This window comes from Schistocerca nitens, chromosome 7 (genome assembly GCF_023898315.1).
Source record: "Schistocerca nitens isolate TAMUIC-IGC-003100 chromosome 7, iqSchNite1.1, whole genome shotgun sequence".
Classification (NCBI taxonomy): Eukaryota; Metazoa; Arthropoda; class Insecta; order Orthoptera; family Acrididae; genus Schistocerca; species Schistocerca nitens.
In genome coordinates, this window is record NC_064620.1 from 374,400,560 (window position 1) to 374,422,920 (window position 22,361).

Consider the following 22,361-nt stretch of genomic DNA (forward strand, 5'->3'; position numbering starts at 1 on the left):
CTTTCACAGGTGCCTGGCCTCTGATGGATAGGATAAGCCTGTGACAGAATTGGAATAGGAAGTGCTGGGTGAGGGTTTTGTTTTGTTTTAGGGTGCAAAAACAACTAAGGTCATGTGCACCCATATCATAACCATAGAATACTAATACAAAAAGAAAGCTAAAAGCAATTACTCATTAAGCCCAATCGACAGAAGGAAAGACAGCTACAAACAAGGACTTCCTCTTGGAGAAAGGTCCACAAAATACGTTTGGGTGGCAAAAGAGGTCCTGAATTAAAGATTAAATGTCCTCCACCATATTGCTATGACGTATAAAAAGTACAATGCAGTTGACACCTGCGTGTCATTCACTAAACCGGTCAGTAACTCAGATGGCAGACAGGCACTACAATGGAAGTGGTTAAAAAAATGGGCATTCAATCAGGAAATGGAGAACCGTCAAAGGCCGACGACAATGCAGATGTAGTAGTGATGGATCACCATCTAACAAATCACAATGGCTGAAATGACAGTGCCCAATATTCAACCTATCTAAAATGATCACCTTGCTGCAAAAGGATCGAGAGGAAATCAGCCAAGTCACTGGGAGAGGTTTAATCCCCCAGAGCTTGTTCTCTTGATGAGAAGATCAGTGGTGATGTCAACAGCGGCAACACAGAGACAATCTGAATGAATGGGAGAGCCAGTGGGCTAAGATAGGAGCATTGCAGGCTTGGCAGCTGCGTCAGCAGCCTCAATTTGCATCAAACTGACATGACCAGGAACCCACAAAAACATCACAGCAACTCCCTCAAAAGTGAGCAAGTGGAAGTTTTCTTGGACCCATTGCATTCAGGCGTGGAATGTGTACAGCGCACAGAGGGTCTGAAGGGCACTGAGAGAATCAGAGCGTATGACACAGTTAAAAAGCCTTTGTTGGTGGATGTACTGCATGGCCTAATAGAGGTGAAGAGCTCTGCCATAAATATTGAGCAGCGTTCTGGAAGCCAATAATGAAAATCATTGCTGCCAATGATGCAGGCACACCCGACACCACTGACAGTCTTACGGCTGTCAGTGTACATGAAGGTACTATCACTAAGTTGTGTGTGTAGGTCAACAAACTCACAGCAATAGATTGAACTCAGACTAATTTCCTTAGGAAGCGAATGAAGTCCAAGATGAACATGGGCTGCTACACACACTCAAGGTGGTGAAGGGTTCACAGGAACGTGGCAGGTATTGTGATGTTAAGATGCTGGAGCAAAGGCCAAAAGCGAACCCCGGGAGGTAACAGAGAAGGACATGCCCCATACTGGTGGCCATGGGAGTCATCAAAGGAGGCACTGGTTGAGCATGGCACACAAAATGCATGCATATCCACTGAGGAGAACATCACACTGGTATGACAGTGGTAGTTTGGCTGCTTCTGCATACAGACTCTCAGCTGCACTAGTGTAAAAGGTGCCCGTAACCAAACAGATTTCACGATGGTGGACTGTATTAACATGGCATAAGATAGACGTACGTGCAGATGCATAAATGAAACACCCACAGCCTAGTTTTGAAAGGACAAGGGATCAATACAAACGAAGGAGGGTGATCTGATCTGCTCCCCAGGAACTACCACTTACGACACATAGGACCCTGAGGGACTGGATACAGCATGTGGCCAGGTAATACATGTGGTAGGACCAAGAAAGTTTTCTGCCAAGCATGAGCCCCAGGAATTTCATAGTTTCAGCGAACAAAGAGCAACAAGCCCAAGATGTAAAGACGGTGGAAGAAAGTCATTGCACTGCCAGAAATTCATATATATAGTTTTATCAGTGCAGAAGTGAAAGCCAATAGTGATGCTCCATGAGTAAACACAACTGATACATCGCTGAAGATGCCACTCAAGGAGACGTGTCCATGGGGAACCGCAATAGATCACAAAGTCGTCAACGAAAAGGGAGACATCGAGATGCCCGACGGGAGACAGGCCATAATAGGGTTAATGGCTATAGCAACGAAGACGACATTCAGGATGGAACCCTGAGGTACCCTGTTTTCCTGGGTGAAGGTGTCGGACAGGGTCAACCCACACGTATCTTGAAAACAAGGTCTTTTAAAAATCCCCGAAGGAAATAGGGCAGGTGGTCACGAAAACTCCACGTGTAGAGTATGGAGGATTCGAGTCCTCCAAATCGAATTCTCCAAATCAAAAAACACAGCCACAGTCTGGTATTTCTGCAGAAAACCATTCATGACATTTGTTGACAAAGTAATGAAATGGCCAACTACAGAAAAGCGTACTCGAAATCCATGTTGTGCAGTAGATAGTACACTGTGAGATTCGAGCCAACATACCAACCAGCCATGAATCATACACTCCACCACCTTGCAAAAACAGCTGGTGTAGCTAACACTTCATTCAAGAATCATGAAAGAAGGTTGTATACATGGAAGAAGCCTGGAGATACTGGAAGGTCTCAGATAGACTATATAATGGTACGACAGAGATTCAGGAACCAGGTGTTAAATTGTAAGACATTTCCAGGGGCAGATGTGGACTCTGACCACAATCTATTGGTTATGACCTGTAGAATAAAACTGAAAAAACTGCAAAAAGGTGGGAATTTGAGGAGATGGGACCTGGATACATTGAAAGAACCAGAGGTTGTAGAGAGCTTCAGGGAGAGCATTAGAGAACAACTGACAAAAATGGGGGAAGAAATACAGCAGAAGAAGAATGGGTAGCTTTGAGAGATGAAATAGTGAAGGTAGCAGAGGATCAAGTAAGTAAAAAGACGAGGGCTAATAGAAATCCTTGGGTAACAGAAGAGATATTGAATTTAATTGATGAAAGGAGAAAATATAAAAATGCAGTAAATGAAGCAGGCAGAAGGAATACAAACATCTCAAAAATGAAATCGACAGGAAGTGCAAAATGGCTAAGCAGGGATGGCTAGAGGACAAATGTAAGGATGTAGAGGCGCATATCACTAGGGGTAAGATAGATATTGCATACAGGAAAATTAAAGAGACCTTTGGAGAAAAGAGAACCACTTGCATGAATATCAAGAGATCAGATGGAAACCCAGTTCCAAGCAAAGAAGATAAAGCAGAAAGGTGGAAGGAGTATATAGAGGATCTATACAAGGGTGATGAGGACAATATTATAGAAATGGAAGAGAATGTAGACGACGATGAAATAGGAGATATGACACTGCGTGAAGAGTTTGACAGAGCACTGAAAGACCTAAGTCGAAACAAGGTCCTGTGAGTAGACAACATTCCATTAGAACTACTGACAGCCTTGGGAGAGTCAGGTCTAACAAAACTCTACCATCTAGTGAGCAAGATGTATGAGGCAGGCAAAATACCATTAAATTTCAAGAAGAATATAATAATTGCAATCCCAAAGAAAGTAGGTGTTGACAGATGTGAAAATTACCGAACTATCAGTTTAATAAGCCACAGCTCCAAAATACTAACACGAATTCTTTGGAGACAAATGGAAAAACTGGTAGAAGCTGACCTTGGGGAAGACCAGTTTGGATTCCGTAGAAATGTTGGAACACACGAGGCAATACTGACCCTACGACTTAACATAGAAAATACATTAAGGAAAGGCAAACCTACATTTCTAGCATTTGTAGACTTAGAAAAAGCTTATGACAATGTTGACTGGAATACTCTCTTTCACATTCTGAAGGAGGCGGGGGTAAAATAAAGGGAGCAAAAGGCTATTTACAATTTGTACAGAAACCAGATGGCAGTTATAAGAGTCGAGGGGCATGAAAGGGAAGCAGTCGCTGGGAAGGGAGTGAGACAGGGCTGTAGCCTATCCCCGATGTTATTCAATCTGTATATTGAGCAAGCAGTAAAGGAAACAAAAGAAAAGCTCGGAGTAGGAATTAAAATCCATGGAGAAGAAATAAAAACTTTGAGGTTTGCCGATAACATTGTAATTCTGTCAGAGACAGCAAAGGACTTGGAAGAGCAGTTGAACGGAATGGACAGTGTCTTGAAAGGAGGATATAAGATGAACATAAACAAAAGCAAAAAGAGGATAATGGAATGTAGTCGAGTTAAATTGGGTGATGCTGTGGGAATTAGATTAGGAAATGAGACGCTTAAAGTAGTAAATGAGTTTTGCTATTTGGGGAGCAAAATAACTGATGATGGTCGAAGTATAGAGGATATAAAATGTAGACTGGCAATGGCAAGGAAAGCGTTTCTGAAGAAGAGAAATTTGTTAACATCGAGTATAGATTTAAGTGTCAGGAAGTCGTTTCTGAAAGTATTTGTATGGAGTGTAGCCATGTATGGAAGTGAAACATGGACGATAAATAGTTTGGACAAGAAGAGAATAGAAACTTTTGAAATGTGGTGCCACAGAAGAATTCTGAAGATTAGATGGGTAGATCACATAACTAATGAGGAGGTGTTGAATAGAATTGAAGAGGAGAGAAATTTGTGGCACAACTTGACTAGAAGAAGGGTTTGGTTGGTGGGGCATATTCTGAGGCATCAAGGGATCACCAATTTAGTATTGGAGGGCAGAGTGGAGGGTAAAAATTGTAGAGGGAGACCAAGAGATGAATACACTAAACAGATTCAGAAGGATGTAGGTTGCAGTAGGTACTGGGAGATGAAGAAGCTTGCACAGGATAGAGTAGCATGGAGAGCTGCATCAAACCAGTCTCTGGACTGAAGACCACAACAACAACGAGAGAAATGGGGCAGTAGCTAGAAGGAATGTGTCTGTCCGTACTGGACTTAGGTATGGGTATGATAGTGGCTTCATGCGAGCTTCTGGGAAATGCGCCAGCTGCCCAAATGTGATTGTACATACACTATGTGATCAAAAGTATCCGGATACACCCAAAAACATACGTTTTTCATATTAGGTGCATTGTGCTGGCACCTACTGCCAGGTACTCCATATCAGCAACCTCAATAGTCATTAGACATTGTGAGAGAGCAGAATGTGGTGCTCCGCAGAACTCATGGACTTTGAACGTGGTCAGTTGATTGGTTGTCACTTGTGTCATACGTATGGAGGCGAGATTTCCACACTTCTAAACATCCTTAGGTCCACTGTTTCAGATGTGATAGTGAAGCTGAAACCTGAAAAGACACATACAGCACAAAAGCGTACCATCCGACTTCATCTGTTGACTGACAGAGACCACCTACAGTTGAAGAGGATTGTAATGAGTAATAGGCAGACATCTATCCAGACTATCACACAGGAATTCCAAACTGCATCAGGATCCACTGCAAGTACTATGACAGTTAGGCAGGAGGTGAGAAAACTTGGATTTCATGGTTGAGGAGCTGCTCATAAGCCACACATCATGCCGGTAAATGCCAAACAAAGCCTCCCTTGGTGTAAGGAGCGTAAACATTGGACGATTGAACAATGGAAAAACATTGTGTGGAGTGACGAATCATGGTACACAATGTGGCAATCCGATGGCAGGGTGTGGGTATGGCGAATGCCCAGTGAACGTCATCTGCCAGTGTGTGTAGTGCCAACAGCAAAATTCGGAGGCGGTGGTGTTATGGTGTGGTCATGTTTTTCATGGAGCGGGCTTACACCCCTTGTTGTTTTGTGTGGCACTAACACAGCATAGGCCTACATTGATGTTTTAAGCACCTTCTTGTTGAAGAGCAATTCGGGGATGGTGATTGCATCTTTCAATATGGGCAAGCAGCTGTTCATAATGCACGGCCTGTGGTGGAGTGGTTATATGACAATAACATCCCTGTAATGGACTGGCCTGCACAGAGTCCTAACCTGAATCCTACAGAACACCTTTGGGATGTTTTGGAATGCCGACTTCATGTAAGGCCTCACCAACTGACATCGATACCTCTCCTCAGTGCAGCACTCCATGAAGAATGGGATGCCATTCCCCAAGAAACCTTCCAGCACCTAACTGAACGTATGTCTGAGAGAGTGGAAGCTGTCATCAAGGCTAATGGTGGGACAAGAGAAATGTGCTGCAACATCTGAATGTGAACATTGTCCAGCCATTGGGCAGAAGATTGGGATGAAGTGAGAGCATCATCTAACTCCCTCATAGTAAAGGCAGCACTGTAATATTCATGATTCTGAGAGGAGAAGGGTACCACCTGAGCTGCCTCCATTCGTTTCTGATGGAGGAAGGCAGGTTGCAAAATAGCAGCCTAAGATTTTGGAGACAGCATTAGGGTCCACAATAACATTGTCTGCTACGGTCAAGTCAGAAATTGGGGAGTGGGCCTTGGTCCAGGAGAGCCGCCAAAGGTTGTCCCTACATGATGGAAGAGGAAATGAAACTGTTAAAACAACTAGTAAGTGAAATCCAGATAACTTTTTTGCTATCCTGAAAAATGTGATGACACTGTGCACGCAAGTGTTTATAATGAATATAGTTTGCCATGATAGGATGATGTTTGGAAACACAGAGAACAAGTCTCCATGCACAAATCGTGTTGCAGCGTGCCTCAGTCCACCAAGGGACCGGCACATGGTACGGTAAAGATGAAGCGCAGGATATGGAACATTCTGTGGCGTTAAGGATACCTTTTGTAAGGTTTTCCACCTGGTCATCACAACTGGGGAAATGTTGTTCACTGAAGGGCGCCAGGGAGGAGTAAAGCCTCCAGTCAGCCTTAGGAAGCTGCCCATTGGGTCACATAGAGGTGGGATAGGAGTCAGCAAACGGATAGCACATGGGAAATGGTCACTCAAGTTTGTGTCAAAGAGGACAAACCATTCGAGACGACGGGCACACTTGGCAGTACAGAATGAGGGGTCCAAAAGGGAATAGATGTGCATGGAGTTTGAAAGAAACATGGGTGCTCCACAGCGTTAAGACAAATGAGATCGAGTTGATTGAGGTCAGCCAATAGGGTACCTCTCTAGCAGGTTCTGGAAGAGTCCCAAAGGGGATGGTGTGCATTAAAGTCAATGAGCAGCAAAAAGGTGTGAGGGAGTTGACCAATAAGCTGGAAGAAGTCTGCCCTGGTGACACTGACAGAGGGACGTAAACGGTACAAGGGTAAAAGGTGAAGCGAAGAAGGATAATGCAGACCACAACAGCTTGCAGCCAGGTGTTCAGGGAGATGGTGTGACTATGAACATCATCCTAGATGAGCATAATGACTTCCCCATGAGATGGAATGCAGTCCTCAGGGTGGGGGGTTCAAAGTAGAACGAAAGGAAATGGGAGAAGCCAAAGCGGTCACAAGGTTGCAATTTCATTTCTTGAAGGTAGAAAACTAGCAGACACTGCAGCCATAATTCCTTCTTACTGGATCTACCCATAATTCCTTCTTGTTGGATCTAATGCTATGACTGTACCTTTGAAGAAGAGTCATGATGGGGAAAGGGGAAGAAGGAACAAATTAAGGGTTGTCACCTCAGCGGATGCTGAGTGCCAGCCTTTGGAAACTCACTGCTACAGAGTGTTGAGGCTGAAGGATTCTGTTCCACTACATCAAAAGAGACACTGGCATCCTCTCTGGATTGGCCTGTGGATTTCTGGGCAGAAAAACAGTAGGCAGTACACACCAGCGAAATGGAGGTCAGTTGGGTGAGCGTAACACATGGTGACACCATTTAAGAGGATCTCCAAGGCTGGGAAGGAGAAGACTCCTTGTTTCTTTCTGATTTCTTAGAGCCTTTATAGTTGGCAGATGAAGACTCAGATGCTTGTTGGGTGGAGGGATGTAAGAAGTCTTTGGGAGAGTATTTCTTTTGTCGTTTCCAGCCGGATGTGAAGCAGGTGATTTCACCACTGGGTGCAATTTGGTGGCTTGTTGCGCACCTGGATGAGGAGACAAGGATGCAACTGTGATACTGGTTAATTTTAGAAGTGCAATGTTGAATTTGAGGTTGGAAGCCTGTGTGCCAAGTCCTTCGTGGAGTGAGGCACAGCAAACACAGTACTGTAAGTGTCAGATTGTAAAATGCGGGGCTTTCAACAAGCCAACAAGTTGCGAGCTATAGGGTAGGGTACTTTCTCCTTCACCTGGATCTTCTGGATGTCCCACTCATTGAAATACATAGGACATTCTCAAGATGAGGTTGCATGGTTACTATTGCAATTGATACAGCAAGGAGGAGGAGGCGAACAATCACCCTCAAGAGTATCCCTACTATAAGTAACACATTTGGCCGTGTTTTGACAGGACTTGCAACTGTGGATGTAATGTTGCCAGTGGTAATAATGCACCGGGTGTGGAATGTATGATTGGACTGTGGTAATTTCATAGCCCGCTTTGATCTTTCATCTTTGATGGAAGTACTATCCTATCAAATGTGAGAAAAAGTGTGCATGTAGGCACTGAGGTTGCATCACCCATTTTCATTACCACATGGACTGAGTGATGCCCTGATCAGGGAAGTAAGTTTGGATTTCTCCTTAGGTCAGACCATCGAGCAGCCAAGTATAAATAACACCATGTGAAAAAATTAGCATTCACTGGGCCTCAGCACAACAGGATAGCTGTGGAGGAGTGAAACTGCAAGCAGATGTTGGGATTGAAACTCAAAATTGGTCTTCAAAAGCAAAGTTCCATTAGGTAAAAAAGCACAGGATTTCACATGGCCTGCAACTGCGTCAACACATTTCTGAATAATAAATGGATTAATTGTAGCAAAAGACTGTATGTGATACCATGACAAAATGAGGTGCAGCTGGGAGATTCTTTGAATCTTTAGCCCATTCTGTTTATGATTAGTAGATGTAGACTGAGATGGCGATTGGCTCATTGCGAGAAAATCCCCCACGATTGCCAGCATCTTCAGTGGTGCGCTCCTTCCAACTGGAGGCCCCCACCACCTTGGTTCATACCTCCCAATCTTCAGACAGAGGGACCAATTAGCAATTTGGCAAGGTAACAGCTCAGGCAATCACCCATCCCTGGGCCTGCCCTGGACCCAGGAGTATGTGTAAATCCTACCTGTCAACCCAGGGCTGGGAATTATACATTACTCAGTCACTTGTTATGCATCAATCGCATGGGCCAACCTTCAGGAGTGCACAGGGAGGAAGAAGAAACATAGAGGAATCTCAAACGCTGAAGTGGAGTAAGGGTAGGTGATAAAATAAACAAATAAAAAAAATAAAATAAAATAAAAAAATAAGAAAAGATAACAGGCTATTCTGATGTCAGGTTATTAAAACCACAGAACACATTCCCAAAAATATTCCAGACATTTTTCCCATGGGCGAAGAAAAAGAATAAAAGAAAGACAGACATGCAGCATGGAAAGGGAAGATGTGCTGCTAAGGTTGGGGCCCCTTGGTTGCCAAGCACAAACTCACCAAGAGTATATGAGAAAAAGCTCTATCTTGAGAATGTCTTTATTGTCTCACACCACTAGTTTTGGCAGCATATTACCGCGTGTTCAGGCCCCATCACTGCCAAAAGAATATTAGAATTCCTTGCCGCATTTATTGAGAAATCCTCGTTACTAGTACACATGGGCTAGCTTTCCTCAGGAGTCTCTCCTTGACACCATGTCACGGAACACAATAATAATAATAAAACCTGATATAGAAACTGAAACAGGACTCTGTGTAACTCCATGGAACTCCACGTGTGATATGATTAGTAGATTTCACACAATGAAGACTGCTATATTAACTACTCTAGCCATTGAAAACCAACAGATAAAGAATTACCCTGTTCAAGAGTGGGAAATTATTTCAAAATGCAAAGAAGTTTTAAACATTTTCCATGTTGTTGCAGAGTCTCATTGCTCAAGAAAACCATGTTTCTTTGTCAAAAGTATCCATTTTTTGTGCCTTGCTTGACAAATTAAATTGATACTTAACAGAACAAAACAGAAGTTGTATTGAAGAATGACGGCAGATAATTAAGCATGAAATAAATGCAAGATTTGGTGATGCTGAAATAGAAGAATTAATTGCTCAAGTAACATAGCTACATCCAAGGAGCAAGTCTCATGGTATAACACCTAGAAATGCAGAAAAGGCAACAGGTAGCCTCAAGCAGATGTGTGCTACGATTAAGTTAAATACTGACCAAAACTATCAAGACATTAATGCAAACAATGAAGAGTCTCTCAGGTCACTATGAATATCACTCACTGCTTTGGGGAAAATTTAATCAACAAGTTAAGAATTTGCATGCTCCACAGAATCATGCTGCATTGAGCGCTATAGAAATAGATAAATATATTACTGAAGAATTACTTGACAGGACTCAAGATCCTCTTATCTGGCATAAAGAATGAAGAGATGTTTATCCACTTCTCTATAAAGTGATGCTGAAACGGCATTGTATTGCTGCCACCTCTGTACCATGTGAGACAATTTTCTCCAAGATGGGCCAAATAATTAGAGAGTGATGGAGCGGACTAAAGCCTGAAAAATTATCCCAAATAATATTTATTGCTCACAATTTAAAATAACTGAATTATATTGCTGAGTCAATATGTAATTTCTTACATAGCCAATACTCATAATTATTTTAAAATATTGATTGATTAAAAGTATTTTTAACAGTAAGAACTAATAATTAACAAAGACTTAATTTTGTAGAAATAATTGAAAAATACTAATGTGATTTGGGCGACATGCATAGTAATTGTGAACTGTGATTTTATAATGCGACAAAGTGTTAGTGATTTTCTGATAGAAAAATATAATTTTATCACAGTTAACAATCTCTTATTTAAAAAAAATCAGTACTATCTGTTAATACGTTATTGGCTGCATGTTACGTAACTTCTGTCTAACACAACTGCGATCCTTCTCGATAAGAGAAGATTAACTCCATAGATACACTTCGTCTGCTGGCTGTAGAGCCAAACCGATACAGGTGCAATGGACACGGATTCACTCCACAGATATTCTCCATCCCGACTAGCTGTAGAGCCAGACCCGTACAGGTCCAGTGAGCACGGAACCTGCGTTCGTGTCCACAGAGCTGGATGCAGATTAGGATCCTACTCCTTTAAAATCTTGGACCAACCCACATATAACTTATAGAGCAATATGGCATAGCAAAAGAAGACAGGAAGAGGAAAGCTGAAATTTTAAGCCCCACATTTAAAAGATCATTCACACAAGGATTGTACATACATAGCATCTTCTGATCGCCACACAAAATCCCACACGGAGGACATAGAAATAGGCATCCCTGGTACTGTAAAGCATCTGAAAGAGTTGGAAACAAATAAGCCACCATGTCCAAAGCTCAGTATAACAGAGAGTACTCCTCGACACTAGCCCTCAACTTAGCTCGAATTTCGTGAATCTCTTGTCCAGTAGAATGTCCCAAGCAACTGGACAAAAGCACTGGTGATTCTAGTATACAAGAAGGGTAAAAGAAAAGACTCACAAAATTACAAACCAATGTCCTTAACATCATTTCGCTGCACAATTCGAGAACACATTTTAAGTTTGAATATAATAAATTTTCTTGAGAGACTTAAAAAGCATCACTCATGGGAAACTCAGCTTGCAGAATAGGTTCACCGGTATGAGAGTGGTTTGAAGTCTTTGTACATAATTGAACCTAGTATGTAGTTCTGGACAGTGAGTAATCACCAGAGACCAAAGTATCATCAAAGATGCCCCAGGGAAGTATAACAGGACCATGCTTATTCTCTATATAATTAAATAATCTGACAGGCAGGATGAGCAGCAATCTGAGACTGTCTGCTGATGATGCAGTATTATTCAGGAAAATGTCATCTTTTAGAGGCTGTAGAAGGATTGGGATACAATTTCTATTTGGTGTGATGTCCAGCAACTTACTCTAAATGTGAGAAAAAGTAAGTTAATGAAGACGAGTGGGAAAAAACTATCCTATAGTGTACGATTACTGTGTTAGCAGTGTTCTGTTTGATCACAGCTATTAAATATCTTGGCACAATATTGGAAAGTGGCAAGAAATGCAACAAGCACATAGGGTCAATTGCAGGGAAGGTGAATGGTTGACTTCGGTTTATTGAGAGAACCCTATGCTATCTATAAAGGAGAACACATACAGAACACTTGTGTGACTCATTCTTGAGTACTGCTTGAGATCCCACCAGGTCAGATTAAAAGTGGCCATCAAAGCAATTCGGAGGCTCGTTTCTAAAACCATTACTGGTATCTTTGATCAACACATGAGTTTTACAAAAATTTTCCATGAATGAAAATGGGAACCCCAGAGGGAAGAAAACATTATTTTTACAAAACACTACTGAGAAATAATTACTATTAAAAACAGTCTTGATCACGATTTATTTAACAAGGTGACCGGTTTTGACCACTACTGTGGTCATCTTCAGACCATTGAGTAGGAACCTCTTTCTGTTGGAGAATCACTAGTAGTGATTCTCCAACAGAAAGAGGTTCCTACTCAATGGTCTGAAGATGACCACAGTAGTGGTCGAAACCGGTCACCTTGTTATATAAATCGTGATCAAGACTGTTTTTAATAGTAATTATTTATAAGACATTGATCACTGCTGTTCCCGTAATGCATTCAAAACTACTGAGAAAGTTTAGAGAACGGGCATCCGCACAGTATATTACTTTTGGAGTACTTACGCAGAAGTAACACAGATAAAAACATTGAAAACATCATCGAATTCCCTCTGCTGATTGATCTTAAGGAATTACAATTCTTCCTGGTCAGAGTCAACTGCTTTGGGAAATGTATGCCCCCAGATATCAAAAGCATCAAAATCTCACAACCTCATGAGACAAAAGGACGACATCCAGCCTAGTTAACGAAAACCGGAAAAGGTTGACTGGTGGAAAAAGTTCAGGCAGTAGCAATTTTTTATACATGGAAGGAGGGAGTGCCATAAACAACATACTAAAAATCCTGAGTGATGGGGTGTGAGTGTTGGTGTGTGAGGGTGTTTAAAGGTAACATTTTTATATTTTTCTTGAATAACTCATAAAACGCGGCTTCTAGCAAGAAGCAGTATAAAATTAAACTGCATTAAATTTCCTAAAAAAAGTTCCTGTTCATTTTTTCTCTAGGACTAATAGCCTCCGTGTTGCAGGGGATGTAAAAAGCCCAATTATTAGACACACATTGTTTTAATGATATAAAATTAATGGTTTATCTTTAAATGAAGTAGGTTACAAACAAATGTTAAATGTGCATAACATGTCCAAGTGCAATAGAACTGTATTGAGGGATTGAGAGATAAATTGTGTTCTTGTGCTGTAACAGACTGGAGGGGGAAAGGGGGGGGGGAGGAGGGGAATATGTGGGTTAGATGCACAAAGGTAGGTAGGTCTCTGGATTATGTTCATGCACTTTCCTACTTCAAAGGTCTGCAACATCGAGATTACGCAGGTGATTCCCTAATGTCCACTCCACTACATCATAAGAAGCAACTGCAAGTGTTTCACTTAGTTATACCAACCCTCCACTGCGCAGCTTATGAATCACTAGTGACATATTGTGTTGACATGTCCAGAGGAAGCGTTTCTTTTCCATGAAGTGCACTGATGATTCTAACGCAAGCAATGCATATAGACAGAATCTGGGTCGACCGAAGCATCCGATCCCACCTGTCGGTTTTGACCCATGACTTAAGGCTGTTGTGGTGTGTGACGTCATGACGGCGCGGAGTTTGGTTTGTGAGCGTGGCATGTTTGTAGCTGTCATCGTGTTGCTGTTCGTGGTGTCCTCTGGTTTAGGTGTTTCGTGTTGTGTGGTGTATTGGGTTCAGTTTGGTGTTACTGCATGTTCTGGCTGGTTCTCATTTTTACTGTGTGTGGAGAGGAATTGTTTTCAGTGAGTTAACGATTAAGTGTTTTTGTGTGAAAGTTATTGTAGTGCTGTTCACTGCAGGTCATGTGTTAATTTGAGCAAATTAATTTGTTGCTGCTCTTGTTAGGTATGGATATGATGGATAAAACTAATAGTGTGTGCTTGCATGCTATGATGGAGGCGAGTCCGTTGGAGTTGATTTAATTTTTGCAGCTGTTTGGCTTGTTGGCGGAGGTTGTGAAGTGCGCTGTTTGTGGGCACGACATGACATTGGCAAAAGTTATGGCGTCTTGGACCAGGGACGGTTATAAGTGGCGGTGCCGTAGGGATAACCTATGGCACTCCATATGTCGCGGTTCCTGGTTTGATACGTCTAGGTTGGGCATGCGCGAGATTGTGTTGTTGATGTACTACTTTTGTTATAAATCCTCTCACAGTTTTTGCATGCATGAGACTGGTGTGAGTGAGAGGAGTGTGCTTCACTGGTTTTTGTTTTGTCGCGAAGTATGTTCTGAGTTTATTAAGTACAGGGGTAAGTTGGGTGGGCCTGGGGTTGTGGTGGAGGTGGACAAGTCGCAGTTTGGGAAAAGGAAGTATGGGAGGGGTGGTTGGTCTCTGGGTGTGAGGGGGTGTTGTACCGGGAGGTGAGTGTTCGGAATGTGTTTTTAGGGTTGTGGAGGGCGGTCTAAGAGGGAATTAGTTGGGTTGATTGAGTTTATAGAACCAGGTTCTACTGTAGTTTCTGATGCTTTTTCTTCTTATAGGGGGTTGGGTGAGAGGGGGGTACAATCATTTAGTAGTGAACCATAGTTTAGAGTTTAAAAATTATGAGACAGGGGCTTGTACGAATACCATAGAGGGGATGTGTGGGACCATTAAGTCATTTCTTGGGCGGGGGAAGAGGCGCTCTTCTAACCTTCAGTCTCATTTAGATGAGTACTGTTGGGGGAAGAGTGTCCCTGAGGGCTTTCGGGGTTTTTTAAGGGCTATCAGTAAGATGTACAGGCCAAAGGCGGATGGTTATGGTGGTTTTTGTGGGTGGGTGGCTGCAGCTTGGGGGGGGGGGGTTGTTGTTGGTAGTGTTTGTGAAGGGGGGAGGGAGGGAGGGAGGAGTGTGTTGGTTTGTGATTTAGTTTTCATTGAGTTGTAGTGTGCAATTTAGATTTGTTTACTTTGTGTTTGTTTTTTGTTTGTGGGTATTTTATTTTGGGGTGAGGGGGGGAGGTTGGGTTGGGTCTTTCTTTTGGTTGTGTATTTTTTCATTGGTGTGTGGGTGTGTGTATGTATGGATGTGTATGTTTGTGGCTGGGTGTGTGCCTGTGTGTGATTGTGGTGGCTGACCTAGGTTGTGGTGCGGGAACTTTGTTGCGGTAAGTTTTCATTTTCCTTGTTTTTAGTGTATTTGTTGGGTGTTGTTGTGGCTGGTGGAGTGGTTCTGAGGTGTGTGGTTTGTTGCATTGGCGATTTGGTATTGTGTGTTGGTTTGTAGGTATGTAGTTGAAGGGAAGTTTTAAATTACAATTTGTGGTCGTATCTGTGGGTTTTTTGGTATTGGGAGTCGCTGTTGACCTATGTGGGTGAAGGGAACTGTTCGATTCCAATGGGTGGTTGTAGGTTGTTCCGGTATCAGGAATTGCTATTGAGCCATATAGGTCAAGGAAAGTGTTTGATTCCAATGTGTGGTTATGGCTGAGGGGGTTCCAGTACCGGGAGTTGCTGTTGAGCTATACAGGTCAAGGGAAGTGTTCGATTCCAATTTGTGGGATTGGGAGCTTCTGTTGAGCTATATAGGTCAAGGGAAGTGTCCAATTCCAGAGTTTTGTGTTGTCTGTTTATTTAGTCGTTTTGTGTGGTTTGGTATGGTGGTGTGTGTCTAAATTTGTTTATATTTAATTTGTCCCCACCCAAAAACCCCAATTTCCCAAGCTTGTCCCATTACCAGAATGAGATTTTCACTCTGCAGCGGAGTGTGTGCTGATATGAAACTTCCTGGCAGTTTAAAACTGTGTGCCGGACCGAGACTCGAACTCGGGGATATTTGCCTTTTGCGGGCAAGTGCTCTACCGACTGAGCTACCAAAGCACGACTCACGCCCCACCCTCGCAGCTTTACTTCTGTCAGTACCTCATCTCCTACCTTCCAAACTTAACAGAAGCTCTCCTGTCCCATTAGTTTTATTAGGTTTTTTGTGGAATGTGTGTGTGTGTGTGTTGGTTTTTCAAAGTATTTTTGTGTTTGTTGTCATTTTTACGTAATGACGTCATAGGCACCATATTGGAGTCGTAATGTATGGTCATTTCCGTCGTATTTGTGATGTCATGGGTCAAAGCAGACAGGTGGAATCGGATGCTTCCGTATTTTGCAGAATCTAAGTAAATCTCTGCATGCTGTTCTGCACTGCTAGAGAGGACATTGTTCTTCCAGTAGTGCTCTCTGAGCTTCAGTTTACTGACAAACTATACCTCTCCAGCATTCTCTGTCCACGTCTCTTGTGTGAGAAGACAAAATAAGCTGGAGGTGTCAACAGTCTACCACACTGAAGAGCCTGCTCAATGTGTAACATGTTGTCAATATGTATTTGTCAATGCTGATTTTGTTGTCTCCACTATCACTCTCTAGAAAACTTTTCATGGCATGAAGGGCGTCAAATGCAATGCCCCTTCCTCAGCTCTTTCAACACTCAAGATGTTAAGAGGTTTAAATTGTCTCCCTCTGCAAGAGAAGGTTTAGAACTTCTGATATTTCAACATAATCCAAGCAATGTGCTGCAGCAGATTACTCTCCTAAACTTGAAAATGATCAGTCCAATTCCATCACACACATCCACACCCATCTTAAAAGAAATACTGTGGATGTGTGGTAAGTGGCTGGACTCTGTTCAGGCCACTCTGCAAGTGCCAGCAATTCCTGAACGGAAAAGATATATGCATTCTACCAGTAACACATTTAATGGTGAGAGATGAGCAGTAATTTTCTGGTCATTCATTGCTTCACCACATGGCTTTAAAATACACTGCCAATGATAGACAGCAGCAATGTGCCACACTTACCAATACAATCCCTTTCCCACTAACACTACATAGGTCACTGACAAATTTACAATCACAAATTAAACACTTCTCAGTCATTGTTTACATGAATATATTTTACATAGAAGTTCACTTAACAATTGCAAGTAAGTAATAATTTAATGAATTGAAAATAACTCCACTATAAATTAACACATGTTCCAGTGAAGTTATTAATTTGTCTGTTCACATAACAGAAATGGACAGGAAATGCGTGGGGAGCAGAGTCAGTCTGTAAATTGAAAACCAACCAGTGCTCATTGGAGAAGAATTCTTTCCCATAAAAACACTGCATCTGCCTTATAAGATGATTAAGAATAAATTTACCTTGTAGCATAGTAGAACAGTGTGCAGATATTTATATATATTTTGTCCATATGCAACACTTGCGTTAGCATGATTAGTAGCTCATACCTGTATTCAATGTAGTGTTAACACGCTCTGTGGAAAATAAACATCACTTGGGCATGTCTGTGCATTTTGTCACCAGCGATTCATAATGCGCGCTGTGGAGGGTTGATGTAACTTCATGTAAGACCATGTAGTTGCTTCTTGTCACACAGTGGGGATTACGGAAGTGTCCGATTCTACCCATCTGCTTTCACCCATCAATATGGCGGAAATGGCTATTCTAAGCGTCTCCAATATGGCGCCTATGATGTGACTACATACAAACGGCAACAAACAGGAAAATACATATAAATTAGACAATAACATCTCCCTCCTAAAATACAATGAAACTAATGCGACAACCATGGGAGGGATGAATGATGATGATGATGATGATGATGACACAACAACACCCAGTCATCTCGAGGCAGGAAAAATCCCTGACCCCACCGGGAATCAAACCCGAGATCCCGTGCGCGGAAAGCGAGAACGATACCACAAGATCATGAGCTGCAGACACGGGAAATTGGAGGTTTTTGAGAAGGAAGAAGCTAAGTATAACAGTAAAAAAAACACACCATGATCCCAAAACACACAAAATGATGAGAGGAAAAAAAAAAAAAAAAAAAAAAAAAAAAAAGAAGAAGAAAAGAGAGAGAGAGAGAGAGAGAGAGAGAGATTACAAAATCTATAGGAATCAGACACTTCACCTATATAGGTCAACGCAGCTGGTGAAACCAAAACACCACCAACAGCAAAAACTATGGAAATTGGAATCAGACATTTCCCTTGACCACAGCTGACAATACCAAAACATCCACATCCAAACATAAAACTATGAAAATTGGATTCAGTCATTTCCATTGACCTATATAGGTCAACCATAACTACTGATAGGAAAAAACACCTACAACTATGAAAAATAAAACCACAAACCCCAACATCCCAAAAATTCAAAAAACAAACATCATAAACTCTGCGCCGTAATGACGTCACATGCCACAACACCCTTACGTTATGGGGTCACAGCAGACGGGGGAATCGGACGCTTCCGCTGACCCACACAGTGGGATGTATGAAGTGTGTAAGCACCTGCTTGATCTTCATTTGGAGACCCATAAAGTTGGGAAGGGCACAAACACAATCCGGTGACCTACCTCCGCTCGCATTTCTACCCCACATACCTTCCACCCTATTACATCCCTGAAACACAATTTACCCTTTAATAAATCTCTATTGCACTTGAACGTGGTACGCACTTTTAATTTTTGTTTTTAACCCACTTCAGTTAAAGATAAACATTAATTGTACACCGTTAAAACAATATGTTTATTAACTGCAATTTTTTCATACCCTGCAATGTGGAAACTATTAGTGCAAAAGAAAAGCCGAATAGGTTTTTTTTTGCAGGAAATTTGATTTAATTTAATTCTGTATTGGGAACATTTTCATTAGAGTTATTCAAGGTAGGCATAAAATGGTACCCTTTAAACATTCCCCCATCCCATCCAAATTCTCATATCCCATGAATCAGGAAATTCAGTATGTTGTTCATGGCACTCTCTCCTACCACATTTACAACTATGCGAATGTTTTCCCCTAAATTTCCTTTGTTGTCTGGACTAGGCTGGCCAACAAGTTGTTGATCACTTAAAGCTCTTGTGCTGTGCTGTCCCTTGCCTTGTCAGGCAGGACCTCAGCGAATCATTATTCCTCACCACTGGTGCCACCAAACACAGTAATTGTACAGTTTTACCACACAAAGACTGCTATAGGAGAAGGGTTAAAAAATGTGGATGAGGGATAAATTTACAGAAGAAAATATTCAACTGGAAATGTTGAGAACATGACACAATCTTTTTAAGAGATACCTATACGTAGTGTTCATTTTATGATTTTACTGCTTCTTTTAATGTAACCTTACAAAAAATGAAAACATAGTATATATTACATTTCTTACCATTTCATCTTCAAGAACTACCCCTGGCATTGTCAGAAGCTCACGATCAGGGGCATATGTACCAGGTGGTGAAGTTGCTGCTGCTATTAGGGCCTTGCGTGTGTGCTCTGTCGGGATCCAAGCATCACGACGCCTGTCTGCTTCACTTGGATGCTGTCCTGGTGGTGATGAAGGTGACAAGAATGAAATATCGTCATCTGTAGTGGCTGTTAAATCTGGAGAAGTCAGTACACTACTAGTTGTGTCACTTGGCATTTCAACAGACAAAATGTGGTTTCCGCTACCACTAACACTACCAAGCATATCAAAAAATGCCTTTGCAGATGAAGGATTAGATGTATCAACAGCTGGTGACATTTCCTGTGATGCAAAGATTCGACAGACAGTAGGTTCATTTTCTCTTGGCAGTTTCGTTTGAACAGCACCAAACAATGACTGTGACTGATTTGCACCAAACTGTTTCTGTGCCTGGCCTGTAAATACTTGAGACTGGCTTGCACTAAACAGGTCCTGTGAACTGGAACTCTCACGAACACTGGTCATCATTGCCGGATTATTTGATGCTCCTGATAGCTGGTCGAAGAAGCTAGTTGCTGGCGACTGCGTTGTTTGTGAAAAATACTTACTTAAAGAAGGTTTGTCATTTTTGTCCATAGAATTAGTTTGACTCACTTTCTCTGATTCATATCTGACCAAAAAATTTGACACAGCAGTGACATTAGCTTGTTTAAATGCCGAGGAATTCGTAGTGTGATCCACTGATAAAGACGAAGTTTCAGTTTTTCCGTTTTTGTGAATGTTCATGTTTTATCTGCAGAAGAAAGAAAGAAATTACGATTGAATTACCATTCAATAACAATGATTATAAATAATTTGGACGCACAACATTTTTCCGATATTATTTCTGTAGCTCATTAAGAACAGGACTAAAACGGAGATTTATATGTAATTATTTGTCTGAGATTTTTACAACTGCTGTCATTCACCTCAGTCAAGTGAGTGCTCACGGTTTCTGTCCATTTTAATTATAATCGACAGTACCCGTAGCTGTCAAATGTGTACACAGTCTCATCGAATCGAATCCAACTGTGTTTGCAAACAGATACGATGACAATTGACTATAACTGTTGTCAGGTGAGTCATATTTGACAGCCAGCTATTACTTACAAATATGTAGTGTTGCTGCTTTTCGCTCGTTGGTAACTGTTCCCAAATTTCGGACTGTTGCAACACAATTAATGCTTTTATCTTCGACGCTTTCAAGGCCTTCGCTTGTTATTTCGTCACAGCGAGAAGCAAAACATCATGGCGAAAGAAGCGCAATGAGGAGCAGCAGGTAGCTGTTCAGAGCATTTACCTTCAGTATTTGGACAGGTAAAGGTGTCACGACGATGCGTTGTACGTAAAGTGTGCTGTTACCTTACCTCGTACACACACGCAAACCTGTCGTGCGATTTTCTAAGTTTGCTACAATCTTTTGGCGCTTTAAGCTGTTTCGTTTCTTTATGTTAACTTAAATATGATGAGCGCAAGTTCGTTATTTGCACATTATTGAACACAAGTGTCGACAGTGAATAGTTTGTGTGACTTTAAATTGTGTCTGTTTCGTTGTGAAATTCTTTTTTCGGCCGTAGTTGGTTCCACCATTGGTTGTGTAAAATGTAAACATTGATTCTGTGGAGGTTTTAGATTGACAGGGGATGTGAGGTTTCAGTGATTTAATGTTACTTACGTTCGGTGTGTGGAATGCACGTGTTTGCCTGAGGCCATCTGTCTCAATTTTGCTCAGAATTATTTGTTACACTCGGTCCACCTTCCCCAGCTACAAACCAAGCTGGTGCTGCATTTACATATTTTTTAATTCATTCTGATAGTGCTGGAAGTCATCTCAGAACAAATGTCAGCACATGTACAGTATTACTGCTTACTGATTTTCATAAGTTGTGTATGTGCAGTGGCAGTGACATAGAAAAAGTCCTACATTGTCTCCAGATTTATAGATACTATTTTGTAATTTCTTTTTACTCTGCCAGTTGCTAAGGATTTTATTTGGCTTGCCCTCTGCATCTTTTAATGTATTAACGATTTACTATTATTTGCCCATTTAGACCCAAGAATTTTCTTGTTGATATCTGTGATCACAAGAATTATTGTATGTTACTGTGTCGCTGCTTTAAAAATTGGGTTTTCACTACATGTTTCATTGAAGAAGATTAACTCAGTGCTATACGATCCTAGAATGAAATGTCTTATATTGCAGGTTCTTGAATAGTGGTTGATCAGGAAGAACACATGCTGTAGCAATAGGAATAAATTCCATTGTCACAATACTCAGCTAAGGAGAAAACATTGAGGGGGTTGTTCAACCTCATAATTTAGAGTACCTTGGCTATTTCCTTGACCAAAACTCAGAAACTTACATTAATAATGGCACCGAGAAATAAGGAGAACAACGGTGGACACAAAAAAGATGGCAAGGGTAGAAGGAAAAGTGAAGAGAGGTGCAGTGGTAATAGCAGTGGAGGAGAAATTACTGAAGATGATTATAGAAGACGCAGAGACCGCAATAATCAAGTAAGTGTTAATTAACTTAATCAATTTGTATAATTGCTGACGTGAAGCGATTCCACTACTTATGATTAGTATAAACTAGTTTGCAGAGAACTTAACATTAAATGGTCCATTGTTTAAGAAGTTTCAGTTGTAGTTATTGGAAAAAGTATAGATTTTTCCTTGAAACTGCTATAAAACTATGCATATCACAAATTCCTTTTGTAGAAACTATCATTCAACTATTTAATATATGAAGATTATTGTTATGTTGTTTGAAAGTTTATAGCAAGTGGAATAATCAATCACTGTGATGGTGTAGAAAAGTAAGACTTAATTTATAACAAGGCCTGTTGATTTAGCTGTGACTTTGTGATCAGCTGTTATCTTGTGTCTTCATGACATCTTGTACAGTGTAAGCCTGTGATACTTAGTTTCTAAGTTAACTCTTAGACAATGTTACTTTGCCTTGGATCAACGTCACGACAATAGTGAAGATGTGTCGTCAGACACTAAAATAGAGGTGAAAGTAGCTTGTCTGGAATTTGGCCTAGTATTTTAACTGTTAAATATGTGTGATGTTTTTGAGATGTAGTAGCAGGAATAATTGTTTTCTGAATAATAGAAGTAATCTAGTTGAAGCATGTCAATACAAGCTACCGAAAAAATATAGA

The 22,361-nt window shown here is 41.3% G+C and overlaps 1 protein-coding gene across 2 annotated transcripts in view; it reads right to left on the reverse strand.

Annotated features, from left to right (window-relative positions):
- The window catches only part of LOC126195405 (trafficking protein particle complex subunit 12), a 122,275-nt gene extending 101,848 nt beyond the window's left edge, over nt 1-20,427 (reverse strand). The window contains exons 1-2 of one of the 2 annotated variants that reach the window (XM_049933997.1): nt 20,305-20,427; nt 19,138-19,948 (exon numbers count right to left, since the gene is read on the reverse strand). In XM_049933997.1, coding sequence (XP_049789954.1) covers nt 19,138-19,941 — 804 coding nt within the window. In that variant the 5' untranslated portion in view covers nt 19,942-19,948; nt 20,305-20,427. The other variant, XM_049933998.1, reaches the window with a different exon arrangement.
- Between the last annotated feature and the right edge of the window lie 1,934 nt (nt 20,428-22,361).